Genomic DNA, 14,947 nt, shown 5'->3' with positions numbered 1-14,947 from the left:
ACTCAAGCTGATACAAATGGCGAGTGTTAATTCTGAGGTGTGTCAGGCACTGAGATGGGCTTCCTCCTCACAATGGCCCTGGAAGGAAGGAGACAACTTGCAAGAAATGAGGTCACCAGGGTTAAGTTACTTACTTATGTCACTCTGGAACTGGGAACACAGTTTTTGGAAGTTTTTGAAATTTGACTTCAAAGCATGTGATCTTTGGTTTGTTGTATCCCCAACGTGAATACTTAAAACTTTGCAAAGATATTTTACATGTTTGGAGGATCTGTTGGGGGAAGGGTTTAAGGTAGGTCAACCCTGTTAAAGCCTGTTCATTCTCTTGCATGAGATATCAACAAGGACAAGTGATAAAGCAAAGGAAGGGAAGCGGCATCTTGATATTTCAGATGGAAATTTACCATTCGTTTCTTGTTTGAGTCTGTTGTGGACCCAGTCTTTCTAGTCTCCCCTTATTTTAAATACCTACTTTATTCTTTTCTTGACAAATAACACACCTTATTTAATATTTGTCTCTTTCCACTAGAATGTCAGCTTTTAGGACAGAGACTTTTTGCCTTTGAACCATGCTTGTTACAAAGTGGCCATTTGAATGAAGGACAAAAGGAAGGAGTAATGCAGAAAGAAGTTGAAGGAAGAAACCAAGACACACAAGGATCACTTGAAAGAGAGGGAAGCTGACACTGAATATGATTTTACTCAGAGAGTTTGGGGTAATGCTGGACTATTCTGGTGGCTCAGAGTGGCATCTAGTGAGAATTCAGGCACGACTGACATTTGGGGGACACTCTTGTAACCACCAGAGACAGTAACCTGTCTGTCTGCTTCAGGTTTTAACGACTGCTGGGATAAAAAATGTATTGTGGGAAGGAATATAGAGGAAAGACATGTCTTAATTCTTTAGCAGACTCTACAATATCCTGGGTGTAAGCCGGCTGTCAGACAGTTCTCGTACATATGTGATCATCACTCAGCCTCATGCCAGGTACAGCCCCCTCTTTCTACTAAATCGCGTCTTGGCCAAATGCTCCATAGAACAGTGTGGAACAGCACTGTTTGGGTCAGTTTGTGGAGATGTTTTTGAAGCTCAGTTTCCCTCATTACTCAGTATCCCCTCTTAGGGATTCTGCGAGGGAAACTTCTCAGACCTCAGTGCCAGGCAGGACTGGGCAATTCTTAACAGCCAGAAGGAGCGGGCTTTTATCTGATCTAGTGTCTCCCTTTACTGCTAGGAAGTTTAGGCCCTCAGGGCTTGTGTTGTTGAAGGGGATCTTTTTCTAGTGCTGTTTTGTACACAATTCACTTATAAGACATGTGCATGTGGTCTGGAAGAAGACTTGGCAGACAGCAAGGAGCTTACTTCTGGGGAGGTGGGAAAGGGAGTAGGATTTAGAGGAGGGGTGAAGAGAGACGTGTGCTTTTTTGCTCTGTCTAGTGTTTCGCAACTTTGTTTTCCGCATCTCTTTCCCAAAGAACCTTTTTAGACGTTTTTCCTAATTGCCTCCTGACCTCCACCAAATTTAAAACAAAGGAACAGAGTTTGTTGGGGAGGGTCACAAATTATTGTAATATCTAAGGTGGTCTTCACTCCCTTGGGGGGGCAGTATCACCCCCACTGAGAACACGTGCTCTACATACTTATACCTGTTTAATTTTTTAAAAACAAGTGCTATGGGACTTCCCTGGTGGCACAGTGGTTGAGAGTCCACCTGCCAATGCAGGGGACACAGGTTCGAGCCCTGGTCCAGGAAGACCCCACATGCTGCAGAGCAACTGAGCCCGTGTGCCACAACTACTGAACCTGCGCTCTAGAGCCCGCGAGCCACAGCTGCTGAAGCCCACGTGCCACAACTACTGAAGACCGCGTGCCTAAAGCCCGTGCTCCGCAACAAGAGAAGCCACCGCAGTGAGAAGCCCGTGCGCCGCAACAAAGAGTAGCCCCCGCTCACCACAACTAGAGAAAGCCCGTGCGCAGCAACGAAGAGCCAACGCAGCCAAAAATAAATAAAATAAATAAATTTATTTAAAAAAAAAAGAGGTCCTCAACAGGTGGCCTAAAAAAATAAATAAAAATAAACAAGTGCTATTTTAGAAATCCAGAAGAAAGGCCTTTGTACTGGAGGGTGACCCCAGACTGGTGCTCTTAGGAGAATGCAGGGACGAGCAGAGGCTGCAGCCCCTCTGGGCATGGGCCCTGGGCTCAGAAGCACTGGATGGCAGGAGATGGTCAATCCCATCAGATGCCCTAGAGGCTTTTTTCTTAGTTTTCATTTCTTTGCTTTTTTATTGTATTTGGGGGGGGGGGGGAGGCGTTTGGTGAGCTTTAGCGAAAAGCCTCTGGCAGGTGTTCTCAGCGACCATACAAAAGTCATTTGCAAGTGTGTCTTGATGTGAGAAGAGTTGGGAGGCCCCGCTGCAGAGAATTCGTGGGTGATTAGGCAAGGAGGCAGGGCCAGTGAGGAAGAAGGCGCTGCTGTGGACTTGAACGCACCAGGCAGAAATTCTGACATCCACTTAGGAAGGTCAAATAAAATACATCTTAAAGAACAGTAAAGAAGTGAATGTTTATAAACCACTTGGAGGAGTGATTTTTAAACAGACTGGAGTGAAATTTCCATGCGGTGTTAATGAGATAAGATTAAGTAATTTTTGAAGCTAACTTTCTTGTTCTGAGGAGGAAATGCCTGCGTTTACTTCCTGCCTGATGTTCAGTAATTAAGGCTTTTTAGATGAAAATAGTAAATAAAGTTTATTGGCCAAAGCTTACATTTATTTTTAATTGCTCTCAGTCCCTTGATTTTAAAAGATGTGTATAACAAACAACTTAAAAATAACCTGTGTAGGGCTTCCCTGGTGGCGCAGTGGTTGAGAGTCCGCCTGCCGATGCAGGGGACACGGGTTCGTGCCCCGGTGTGGGAGGATCCCACATGCCGCGGAGCGGCTGGGTCCGTGAGCCATGGCCGCTGAGCCTGCGCGTCCGGAGCCTGTTGCTCCGCAACGGGAGAGGCCACAGCAGTGAGAGGCCCGCGTACCGCAAAAAAAAAAAAAAAAAAATAACCTGTGTAGTTAAAGAATATAATTATGTTAGCTTGGGTTGTATTCTAGTATACATCTAAAGGAAACTTATGATTTCTGTATCCTATGGAGCAGAGCTGCAGGCCAGAAGCTAAGAGACAACTTGAAATAGATTTTTTTCCCTAGATGATTTTGGAGAATTTTTTTCTCTTTTAATTTTGAACTTAAAAAAAAAATGGACGGGCTTCCCGGGTGGCGCAGTGGTTGAGAGTCTGCCTGCCGATGCAGGGGACACGGGTTCGTGCCCCGGTCCGGGAAGATCCCACATGCCGCGGAGCCTGCGCGTCCGGAGCCTGTGCTCCGCAACGGGAGAGGCCCAACGGGAGAGGCCACAACCATGAGAGGCCCGCGTACCGAAAAAAACAAATAAATAAATTTTAAAAAAAGGACACATTCCTAAATCTTGAATTCTATCTAGCTGACGTGACTTCAGAAAGCTCACTTATTAGCAGTATTTGGGTAGAAAAATCCTTGCTGCTCCTTCACTTAAAGGAAAACTCTTAAGTCAAAACGAATATGATGTGGAAGCATACCTAGTTTTCATTTTTAGTTTACCACCTGGTCTCTTGGCTTTGCATGTACGTGCTTAAGAATTTTTTCTGTGCATGTGCTATTACGTTAAGTCTCAGAGACGGAGTTAGTGAGCCGCCCAGAGCCCCACATATAACTAGTCAGAGTCAGGGTTTGAACCTGGGTTCATCTGAGTCCAGCCCTTGATTTTTCTTTCATCATTCCCTTGATTAGAACAGTGAACAGAGAAGATGAAAATTCTCCCAGGCGTTCCTACTTGGACATTTCATGTTAGATCTGTAATCACTCCGTGGTTTGGGGCACGGCACCGAACCTGTCAGAAACATTTTGAACAAAGGAAACATAAATACGCTTTTATGCTTTTTTGGTTGAATAAAAATAAATAAAAGTAATAAAAAAAAAAATAAAAATGGTTGAGAATTACCACCACCACTAACCAACACCCCCCCCAAGAAAGACAAAACTCCTCCAACATAACTTCTAACTCTACATTTGAAAAAATGAAGAGAAAGAATTTCTTTACAATTTTTGCTGATTGACCAAGTTATTTAACACACAGCTTAGAATGGGAGGAGACCTAGTGCCCTTATTCAGCCAGCCTTCCTGTCGTACAGACAGGAACAGGTTTGGAAGTGAGACGAATGAACCGGTGTCCCATGGCAAGATGGGGGGAGCCAGGCTATAGCCAAGGCAGAGCCCCTCCGACCCTAGCATATCGTATTTCTTTAGATTTATTGAAATGTATCTCCTAGTTGAGAGTGCTTTGCTTTCGAAAAAAATTCAACTCACTCTTAGATATTGCTTTTCATAGCTGATGCTTAAGGAGTACTACTTCCTACTTTTCTTCCTTGCCTGTGCCTTTCTGTCTGTTTCCCCCTACCCCCACATTCATATAGAGAGAATTTTTTTCTAGCCACCTAGAACAAGACTCCAGTGTGAAAATATAGCCGTCTTAAAAATTTTCTAATGTATTATTTATCCGTTTTCTAAAGGTGCCGTTTGTAAGTGGATGCGTTTGATGTGTTGAGGAGGTACATTATCCAGGACTGTTGTCTGGGATGTAATAGGAACGATGGCTCCCTCCTGTGCGCCAGAGGCTGTGAGTCCCTGTGGCAGAAGCTTCGCGCATCACTACCTCCTCCTTCCCTGTCCACACATCCAGATGCCAGTGTAACTCAGACTGGCAGGAAGTCAGAATAGATGTGCGATTTTTAGGGGTTGGGGGTCCCCGGAGCAGGAAATTAACACATTAACATTTTGGCTGATCTCTCTCATAAACTAACCTCCAAGCCAAAACTTGATCCAGGAAACATTGCACAGTGTTAGTTATCTTAACATGAAAATATAAACGCATTGAATTTCCATTTGTGATGCTGGTTAAGTAAATCTACAGCTTAAATAAATTATCCATTATTCTTCAAAGGTGTAGAGCCATTTCTCTAACTTGGAAAGCAGTGCACACGGTGAGGACTTGCTGTCTCCTTAAATGACACAGCACTTGGTGAAGTCATTTGCCCTCTGGTGAAGGCAGAGGCCCCTCCTCCACACTTGGTGGGAGGCAGGGGGAAGGTTTCCTCTGTGACTGGGGTAGACTGGAACTTGGAGGGCCTCTCCATGACGAAAATGTCCTCATGCCATCTCATTTCTTTCAGTAATTAAACCTAACCGTGTGTTACAGAAGCAAACATTTCTACTGATTACATTTCCAGCAACGCTGCAACCCTGCAGCTGACTCCTAAGCTCACTGTGATTACCGTCCCCCTGGGCATTGTCTGTGGCTTGTTGGCACTTTCACCTGTGCTAATGAGAAGAAAAATGACACATAATCTTTCCTTCTTCCCAGGTGTGTTCTTCTCCTTAATAACTCTGATTGATAAGGACTGACCCTGGGACAAGGAATAGCATAAGAACTTGAGCGTGTGATCTTTAACAGTACTTAAATTGTATTATTATTTTTTAATTGAGGTTTATGGTCTTATTATGAAGGGATCTTTCAAAACCTGTGTTTAGCAGGTAGTTTTAGCATGTATGATAGTAAAGCATCTGTGTTGGTAATGTTGCCTTTATCGTAGAATTCTGTAAGTAAAGAGTTAACAATTTTTAATTTTATTAAATGTTTGGGTGTTAGATGCAATGCTGGGTAGGTACTAAGGGTCCAAAAGTGAATCAAATGCTTTTCCTTCCTGTGAGGAGTCTAATATGATACAGACTACACATAAGCAGAATTTCAGTATTCTAGTGTAAGTACAATAATTATTACAAGGAAAGCGTGCGTGTGTGTGTGTGTGTGTGTGTAGGGTGCAGTGTGTATTTGGCTGAATAAAAGGCATAGAAACACCAGAGCTTTCCAGGCAACAAAACTACTAGACTGGTAGGTATTGCAATACTGTGTAAAATAGTTGGATGTATCAGAAACCTGCCAGTCTTACTCCCTCTCACTCTTTTTTGGAATGTGGTAACCGATGACTTAATCTTTAACATTTCCTGTGTATGGTGCCATATTGTAATACACTATTAGCCCCTGTCACTTCCTGTCATGAATGGGAATCTGTTTTATCTTGATCCATATTTTCTCCCCCTTAGTCCCAGCTTCCCTCCATGTGTTGCTCAAAATGTGTATGACACCTCCTTAACCAAAAACGTTTATTAGTTACTGAAGCTGTAATGGTTAGGTTCGCCAGTGAACTCCAATGAGTGTAATTTACTGCAGGTCACAGCTGTGGTCTTAATGGATCATTAAACCAGAAGAAGCCAGCAGTTCCGGGTGCTTTAGTGAAACTTCTAAAGCTAGTTAACTTGTATTTCAGATTGCTTCCAAGTATGATCATCAGGCAGAAGAAGATCTTCGCAATTGGATAGAAGAGGTGACCGGCATGAGCATTGGCACCAACTTTCAGCTGGGCCTAAAAGATGGCATAATCCTCTGCGAGTGAGTTTTGGTCCTGATGTGGCCACTCTTCCAGTCCTTTCCACAGGCCTCTGTCTTGCCCACCTTGCCAGTCCAGGGTGTCAGACCTTGATATTCTGCACATGTTTTTAATGCTTTCCTTTACTGATGTCAGAAGAACCAACGTTACATTCCAGTCCTTGTTTGTTGTTCCAATAAATATGGTATCACTTATGCTTTTCTTTTCAGACTCATAAACAAGCTACAGCCAGGCTCAGTGAAGAAGGTCAACGAGTCCTCATTAAACTGGCCTCAGGTAACATGCAAACCAGCAACCCCTGATTCCAGTCGGTTACTCTTTATGCAGTGAGAACTTGATAACAATTTTAAAACAGACATTTTAGCAGAAATTTGTGCACATGACTATATTGTTTTTTACAATGTTATTTTAATGTTTCCGTAATTACTTACAATTAGTTCTGTGATTATTAGATGTTTAGCTTAGAAGTTTTCTTATTATGTATTTAGTCTGTATACTCTCAAAGACGATTTGACACAGCTTACACAGAGAAATACAACCTGTGGTCTAGGTCCTAGAACATAGGATAAATGAAGGAAAAAGCAAGGAATTTAACATAACAACTAAGGGTTGACTGTAGAGCACCGTATTAAAAGCACAGTCTTAGTTCATGAATGTGTATGATAAGTAAAATTGGATATTTTGTCTTGAGCATATGCTTTGAGTTATGAGGATAAACATTTAGTAACCACACATTTTTTTAATTAAAATTTAAACATAATAAATTGTGCATTAATTTTGTACCTTCTGACAGAGAAAATTCCAGCCCTGGATAGGTCAGACACAGAATTCTTTAAAACATGCAAGGATGATCTTGACTTTAAAAAACGTGACTGCTTAAAAATATTAAAAAGACCATTATGTGACCAACTATGAAAATACTCTTCCTTTTCCAGAGAGAGCTACACACACCATGTATCTGGTTGAGAATCCTTGCCAAGTAGCTTTCTGCCTGGCATCTTGTACCTAGTCATAAAGCCTTAGAATGCTAGATGATCTGAATGTCAGTATTTAGCTCCAAAAGTTGTATGCTTTTCTTTCTTTATAGTTGGAGAATATTGGCAACTTTATCAAAGCTATTCAGGCTTATGGTATGAAGCCACATGACATATTTGAAGCAAATGATCTTTTTGAGAATGGAAACATGACCCAGGTTCAGACTACGCTGGTGGCCCTAGCAGGTCTGGTACGTATATGTCTTTAATGACTGGTTAAAAAATTCCCCACTATGTTGGTGATTAATTGCATCTTTGCTCTCATAGGAGTTCAGACTAGGCAGGGAGGAGCCTGTCTCTTCCGTAATTATTAGCTTTGTGGCAAGGCTGCTGACATCAGCTGCCTAGTACTGGATAGCTTAATCAGAATACTCACATTTCAGAGGTCTGGGGTGTTTTTGAATGGCTTTAGATGTGTTTTTACCCCTAGCTTGGGTCTTAAATGAAACCTTCATCTTTGGACAGTATCATTTCTTTGTTGTTCCTTCTGTAAAACTCTGTTGGCAGAATCACTAGTTAGTGTGTATATTTCCGTCTAGGCTAAAACAAAAGGATTCCATACAACCATTGACATTGGAGTTAAGTATGCAGAAAAACAAACAAGACGTTTTGATGAAGGAAAATTAAAAGCTGGCCAAAGTGTAATTGGTTTGCAGGTAAGTAATGCATTGCATATCAGTTACTTATTCAATGTCATTAATTCTTACCATGCAAAGCATTTCTCATAAGTAAGGAACAGATAGATAATACGATAGTGTATATTTGGGGATGGATCTGCGGTTTATACAATTTATGTCCATTTAAAACCCATGAGACGATGATGGTTTTAGAAGAAGCCTAAGGCGTGCCATCTGACTTAGTAATTGTTTCTCCAGGAAATGATTTTTTTTCCTAATTACATTGTCCTATTTTTTTAAGAAAATGTACTTTATAAATTCCTAAATGTTATTGACCAAATGAAGCAATTTTAGAAAACCTCAATACCATTTTTCTACCCTAGTAAAGCATGATTTATCGGTCCTGCAGAATACTTTGTTCAGTTATTTTTTTCCCTTCGTGTTGTTCCCCTGCAGAGTGTCACAAAAACACCACTGCTAAATGCCTAATCTGCTAAGGGCTTTACTGTCTGATACCTGCTGGATACAATGCCTCACTGTTGACTGAGTCTACATGAGTTGGGTTTATTTATTTATTTCAGCTTTATCGGGATATAATTGACATATGGATTTATTTTTATACAGTACAAAATCATGTCAGCGGCGAGAAATTGGAAACCTGAATTTCCAGACAGTAATCAGTTGTTTAAATTGTGAGAGCTCCATAAAAGGAACTAGTAATGAAGAAAATGATACACAAGGTTCAAAGATTAAGGAAAACAAATCAGGTCATAAAATATTGGGTTGGCTAAGAAGTCTGTTTGGGGTTTTTCAGAAGATGTTACGAAAAACCCAAATGAACTTCTTGGCCAACCCAATACTATATAGTCAGTGTGATCCCAATTTTATTTTTTAAATGAACATGCATATTTTTGTATGTATATGTATGTGTATCTGGATATGTACACAGAAACATAAGCTAAAAAAGCTAGATGGTTGGGCTTCCCTGGTGGCGCAGTGGTTGAGAGTCCGCCTGCCGATGCAGGGGACACGGGTTCGTGCCCCGGTCTGGGAAGATCCCACATGCCGCGGAGCGGCTGGGCCCGTGAGCCATGGCCGCTGAGCCTGTGCGTCCGGAGCCTGTGCTCCGCAGCGGGAGAGGCCACAACAGTGAGAGGCCCGCGTACCGCAAAAAAAAAAAGCTAGATGGTTATACACAAATCTTTACAATGAATGTCTAAATGGTAGGATTTCAATGATTTTTTCCCCTCCCTTCCTTTTTGCTTACATGTGCTTTCTTTATCTTCTCCAGTGACAGGTTTGACTTGTAGTAATAAAGTTTTCCTTTAATAAATCTTGTTTTTTAAGGAAAAAAGACCAGCAGTAGAAATGTGTCCCCAACCAGTAGAAGAACAAGGTGTACTGGTTGGTCCTGAAGCCGTGTTATTCTCAGTGGGGAATAAAAGTTAATTATTATTCCTCTGAATATTGCTAAGTTCACATTCTCCATTCTGCCCCTCTCTGACTCTGTCTAGTGACATGAGAATTAGAGGAATAAAATGTGGTTCTTTTCCCATGAAAATGTTGGTGATTTTAATGAAACTTAAGCCCTTGCTAAGCTGCCAGAGAAGACACCTGGCATTTACTGTCACATTTTATGCAAAACATGTTCGGAGTAGAAATGCATGTTGTTTAGCCAAAGATTGCTCTGTCCCTTTAAATGGCTGAAGCAGGTACCCATAAATTTGGTTATTTGCGCTAAAGAGGGTAGGGGAAAGAGTTGGAGAGGAAATTACTCATAATTCTGCCACTGTAATAACGTTTCGTGTCTGTCCTTCTCTTTCTATGTGCATATTTGTATCTGATGAATTATGTTGTGAGGCTTTACATCCAGTGAAGCTTTTTTTTTTTTAAATTTATTTATTCATTTATTTATTTTTGGCTGTGTTGGGTCCTCGTTTCTGTGCGAGGGCCCTCTCTAGTTGTGGCAAGCGGGGGCCACTCTTCATCGCGGTGCGCGGGCCTCTCACTGTCGCGGCCTCTCTTGCTGCAGAGCACAGGCTCCATACGCGCAGAGCTCAGTATTTGTAGCTCACGGGCCCAGCTGCTCCGTGGCACGTGGGATCTTCCCAGACCAGGGCTTGAACCCATGTCCCCTGCATTGGCAGGCAGACTCTCAACCACTGCGCCACCAGGGAAGCCCCCAGTGAAGCTTTTGAAATTTTTCTTTTTAAAGTGAGCCCCTTGAAATTTATTTGTAAAAGCATAGATTTTGTATCTAGTTGACTGCAACCTCAGCATTGGAAGGGACTTGTCAATTGCATCCCTTCTAAGAAATCTCTTCAGTAGAACAGAAAGTTTTGTTTGTGTCATATATATTGGTGACTTCTGATAATTAGTGATTTTATTTTTAACTTAAAAGATGGGAACCAACAAATGCGCCAGCCAAGCAGGTATGACAGCCTATGGGACTAGGAGGCATCTTTATGATCCCAAAATGCAAACTGACAAACCTTTTGATCAGACCACGATTAGTCTGCAGATGGGCACCAACAAAGGAGCCAGCCAGGTAAGCAGTACCTTTTTGTACTTGTTTCAAAGAGTACAAAAGGGCTATTTAAATTCACACTTACCTTATTCTTATTAACTGAGTCCAAAGCGGTTATTTTTTGTACAAGATATATATATATATATATATATATATATATATATATATATGCCTTCAGGAAAGTAAGATTTGCTGAGAAAGCAAAAGAGTCAAAGGGCCTTTTCTGTAGCCACACAAGTGTGGTGTGGCCCATGGCTTTTACTGGCAGTTAGAACAGCTGGCCTTTCTACCTAACCAGAAGAAAAAGATACGTTTATTACAGTGTTCTTGTTCCAAATCCAAATGAATTGCCCATTCTAATGCTGCTTTTATTTTTGAAGAAGCCCTCAGCTAATTTGGTAGGTAAAATTATCTGGTGTTTTACAAAGAACCCTAGCTAGCATCATGGGAAATGTGTGATTCTAAGGAGATGGAAATACAGCATGGTGAGAATGCTAGTATTCCACCACCACACGAGATGGAAGTATTTCCTGTGAAGAATAAACAGATCACCAGCACCTCGCACGGCGGTGTGCACATAACCGTATCAGAGCGGGACATGTCTTACATCCAACAGGAGGAGTGGGGGTAAAGTTTGAAAAAGCTTTTCATCATGACCTCATGAGGTGTGGTGGTGGTGGTGCCCTTTATGGAATATGTCCTGCCACACGGGGCAGTGTCTCAGAGCTGCCACTCAGGTTTGCTTTTTTACCGATTAAATCTGAAAGCATGTGCTTGGCATAAGTGGAGAAATGAGGTGAGTTACAGTACCCTGAAAAGGAGGGGAGTGGGAGTAGTTGTTCTGAAATAGCTGGCTCTTTGGTGTCTCAGAGCCTTCTGAAAGACTCAAGTCCTTAAGGACTGCTCAGCATAATTTTTGTTGAATGTATTACAGACCTTTGAAATTGGTAACCTGGATAGCGTGTATGGTCATAATAGGCACTCAGATGTAGCTTTCAGGTATGCCGGCATTATGCTTTGTTTTTATATTCATTATGTCCAGTCTTCTTATTCCAAAGTAGGTAGTATTGTCTCCAGTTTGCATATGAGAAACCTAAAACTAAAAGTAAGTTAACTCGTCTGAGGCCACATGGCAATTTTATAGCAGAGCAAGGATTTGAAGTAAGGGCTGACCTTAGCTCGAAAGCCAGTGAATATTGCTCTGTAAGAGAAACAACTTCAGGCTGTTTTGGTAAGCTAGCTTTACCCCTGAACCGAATGGAAGTTACTAGTGTTCACATTCGATGGCGATTTCATAATTCATAAAATACAAGAAACAAGAATAGATTTTGGCTGCTGTTTTAACTTTTATACTATGTTTTAATACCAGGCGGGGATGTTAGCACCGGGTACCCGAAGAGACATCTACGATCAGAAGCTAACATTACAACCCGTGGACAACTCGACAATTTCTCTACAGATGGGTACCAACAAAGTCGCTTCCCAGAAAGGAATGAGCGTGTATGGGCTCGGGCGGCAAGTATATGATCCCAAATACTGTGCTGCTCCCACAGAACCTGTCATTCACAATGGAAGCCAAGGAACCGGAACAAATGGGTCGGAAATCAGTGATAGTGATTATCAGGCAGAATACCCAGATGAATATCATGGCGAGTACCAAGATGACTACCCCAGAGATTACCAATATGGAGACCAAGGCATTGATTATTAGAGTCACAGAGGAGCTCAGTATTTAGCCCGTTGTTTTTATTCAGTGAGAACCAAGCTAGCCTTGAGTAATTTTTATCTTGTCTTCCTAAAACACTATTATGCTTATCGTACCTAAAGGAAATACTGCCTTACATACATTCCTTTTTCCTTTTTCTGCCTCTTCCCTAAATAGTTGCCTTTTAGTGCTGTAACAGTTAAATCCTACAGCATAACCAATAACTCACATATGAAGTAAAAAGGAATACTGTGAAAGGGGAGTACTCTTGTACAGTCAATTCTTTTATTAAAGATCTATGCATTTTTACAATCCTCTACTTAAATTGGTATTTTCAAACGATAGGAAGCGTTGTGTTTTTACAGTTTAGTATCTGGTTTCTCCATGGAAGACTAAACTCACTCATGCTTATAGCTAAATGTGGTCTTTGCCGACTAAATTTAAGATGCAGCATTTTAGAAATTTCCATATCAATGTTTCTACAGTGTTGTTTGCTCATTTTTAAATAAAGTCCTGATCAGTGTGCATTCGTGATTATATGTGTACTCATTCTTACCTAAGCCGACAAGATCTTTTCCGAGTGGTGTTTCGAAAGGAGCATGTACAAAGCTGGCCTGCAGACATCGGGGTCTGGGGGGTGCGTTTGCTCTTCCTGTTTGTGCCAATGTATCGATGTAGAGTTGCTCTGTTTTCTTCCACTGTATTTATTGCTGCATTTCTCAGCATAAACTTATCCCCTTGTATTTTTTATAAATAAATATTTTTTTTGAACATTCCTATGAGCCACAGGCTGATTATTTTCTGGCTAACTTCCAGATGGGTAGAGTCAGATTTTTTTTTTTAAAGTATTCTTTCCCAGGTACTGTTGTTATAAGATACTTGAACATTTCTTTACTGAATCTATACACCAGTGCACTGAGTACTTGAGAAGGGAGGCTTAGAAAAACCAAGGGACCTGCCCATCGCACACAGGAAATGCCAGCCGGGATTCAAACTCTCATCTGACCTTTGCTTATTCCATTGTGACTCATCTGCCTCCAGTTCATTCTAAATCCAACTTGGAATAATCTTAAAACCATCTTGGGGAACACTGGTGGGGATGGGGTGGAGCGATTTTATATTCATATTCTGGCGTGAATAAATATTAAGAAACATACTGGATCGGGAATAGGACACGCTGTTTGATAATGAACTAGGATTTATAGTAGGAAGTGTTGGCAAAACCTAACCTTCAGTTACGATCTAGAGGAGGTCAAACAGCTAAGTGTTGTAATGATAAAAAATTCAATCGCTAACACACTTTTTGACATTTTCTCAGCCAAGTGATTTCCTCTGATAGCACTGGTTCTGTTAGGCCTTGGGGGGTGAAATGTGCCTGCTTGTTTTTCGCGGAGGCAGATAATGAGGACATAGGGGTGTTTGATGAACCCACAAAAGCCCAGTTGACTTGCTCATCCTGCTGCAGTGACTAAGGTTAATGCCTCGGAGAAACTGCTCTGTCGTAAATCCTTTTCCTAAAGGAGACTGTCAGAGCTCAACTAACAGTCTTGTTTAAGAGGAAAGTTGTAATTTGCATTGTTAAAGGGGACCTGAGCCAGCATGCTGTTTCCTGCCCTCCAGGAAGAGGGGTTTAGGGAAACCTTATATTGCACTGCTTGCCCTGCCAAATAAGCCGGATTGGGCGTCCTGTTAGGAGAGTTAGTAATTCAGTTTACCTGTTATGAGCCTGCCAATCAACACGTTAGATTTGTTTGAAGCTTTAAAAAGGAAAAGCCGCCAGTGCACGCCCACCGTGGCCCTTTCCTCTGACCCACCACTGAATCTAAATCCTGGGAATGGGGTCCAGGCAGAAGGACTTTAAACCTTCCTCCGGGCAATCTCAGGTGGGGCTGTGGTTGAAAACCCGCTTCTGCAGAACCGATTGCTAATTTGTAAGACTTAGCCTTGTACTTTTAACAAAATTTAACTCTTCACATCTGGTTAATCTTCTGCCCGTTCTATACCACGCCCATCAGGTGGTAGTTCCTTTTACACTTTTGGTTTTAATTGTCCCTAAATCTAAGAATTGTACTTTGAAAAGCTATAACATATTTAGCACATTTCCAGGAGTGGAAGAGTAGGGAAAAGTCCTCTGTACTAGGGCAACATTCCAGAGATTTTTGCTAAGGTTTATTGGTTGTGAGTGAGGAACTGTCCTTTAAATTAGTTTTTAATTGACCACATAAACATGTTGTTAAAAGGTTTTTCAGTCCCTGTTGGTACAAAAAAGGTTGTATACTTTTATGGTTCTAGTATTGTAATGTGGTCAAATAGTGGGGACAAAAACAGGAAGAATAGGGTCCACGTTGGGCCCTATCGTTTATTCTGCACACGGCTCTTAGGAGAAGGAAACTTTTTCCAGGTACAAATACCTGATGGGTGCGCTTATCTTACAGAGGCCGGAGTTCTGTTCCCTCTTCATTCGTTAATGAGTTCTTGTCTCTCTGTGCCCTTGCATTGTTTAATTTGTTGATCCTTTTTATAAAACT

At 41.6% G+C, this 14,947-nt stretch overlaps 2 protein-coding genes across 10 annotated transcripts in view; one reads left to right on the top strand and one right to left on the bottom strand.

Annotated features, from left to right (window-relative positions):
- CNN3 (calponin 3) overlaps nucleotides 1-13,194 on the top strand; it is a 27,562-nt gene extending 14,368 nt beyond the window's left edge. For 2 of the 4 annotated variants that reach the window (XM_032611842.1, XM_032611924.1), the window contains exons 2-7: nucleotides 6,417-6,538; nucleotides 6,746-6,812; nucleotides 7,624-7,761; nucleotides 8,110-8,226; nucleotides 10,589-10,735; nucleotides 12,084-13,194. In XM_032611842.1, the coding sequence (XP_032467733.1) occupies nucleotides 6,417-6,538; nucleotides 6,746-6,812; nucleotides 7,624-7,761; nucleotides 8,110-8,226; nucleotides 10,589-10,735; nucleotides 12,084-12,425 (933 nt within the window). In that variant the 3' untranslated portion in view covers nucleotides 12,426-13,194. The remainder of the gene's footprint in view (nucleotides 1-6,416; nucleotides 6,539-6,745; nucleotides 6,813-7,623; nucleotides 7,762-8,109; nucleotides 8,227-10,588; nucleotides 10,736-12,083) is intronic. The other 2 variants (XM_032612096.1, XM_032612020.1) reach the window with 1 other exon arrangement.
- SLC44A3 (solute carrier family 44 member 3) overlaps nucleotides 3,780-14,947 on the bottom strand; it is a 93,183-nt gene continuing 82,015 nt past the window's right edge. For 4 of the 6 annotated variants that reach the window (XM_032611399.1, XM_032611618.1, XM_032611687.1 and 1 more), the window contains one exon: nucleotides 12,345-14,947. In XM_032611399.1, coding sequence (XP_032467290.1) covers nucleotides 14,849-14,947 — 99 coding nt within the window. In that variant the 3' untranslated portion in view covers nucleotides 12,345-14,848. Of the gene's footprint in view, nucleotides 3,923-12,344 lie in introns of those variants that run through there. The other 2 variants (XM_032611481.1, XM_032611554.1) reach the window with 2 other exon arrangements.

Source organism: Phocoena sinus, chromosome 1 (assembly GCF_008692025.1).
Source record: "Phocoena sinus isolate mPhoSin1 chromosome 1, mPhoSin1.pri, whole genome shotgun sequence".
Lineage (NCBI taxonomy): Eukaryota > Metazoa > Chordata > Mammalia > Artiodactyla > Phocoenidae > Phocoena > Phocoena sinus.
The sequence above is the reverse complement of the archived record's forward strand: the minus strand, read 5'-3'. Positions and strand labels throughout refer to the sequence as shown.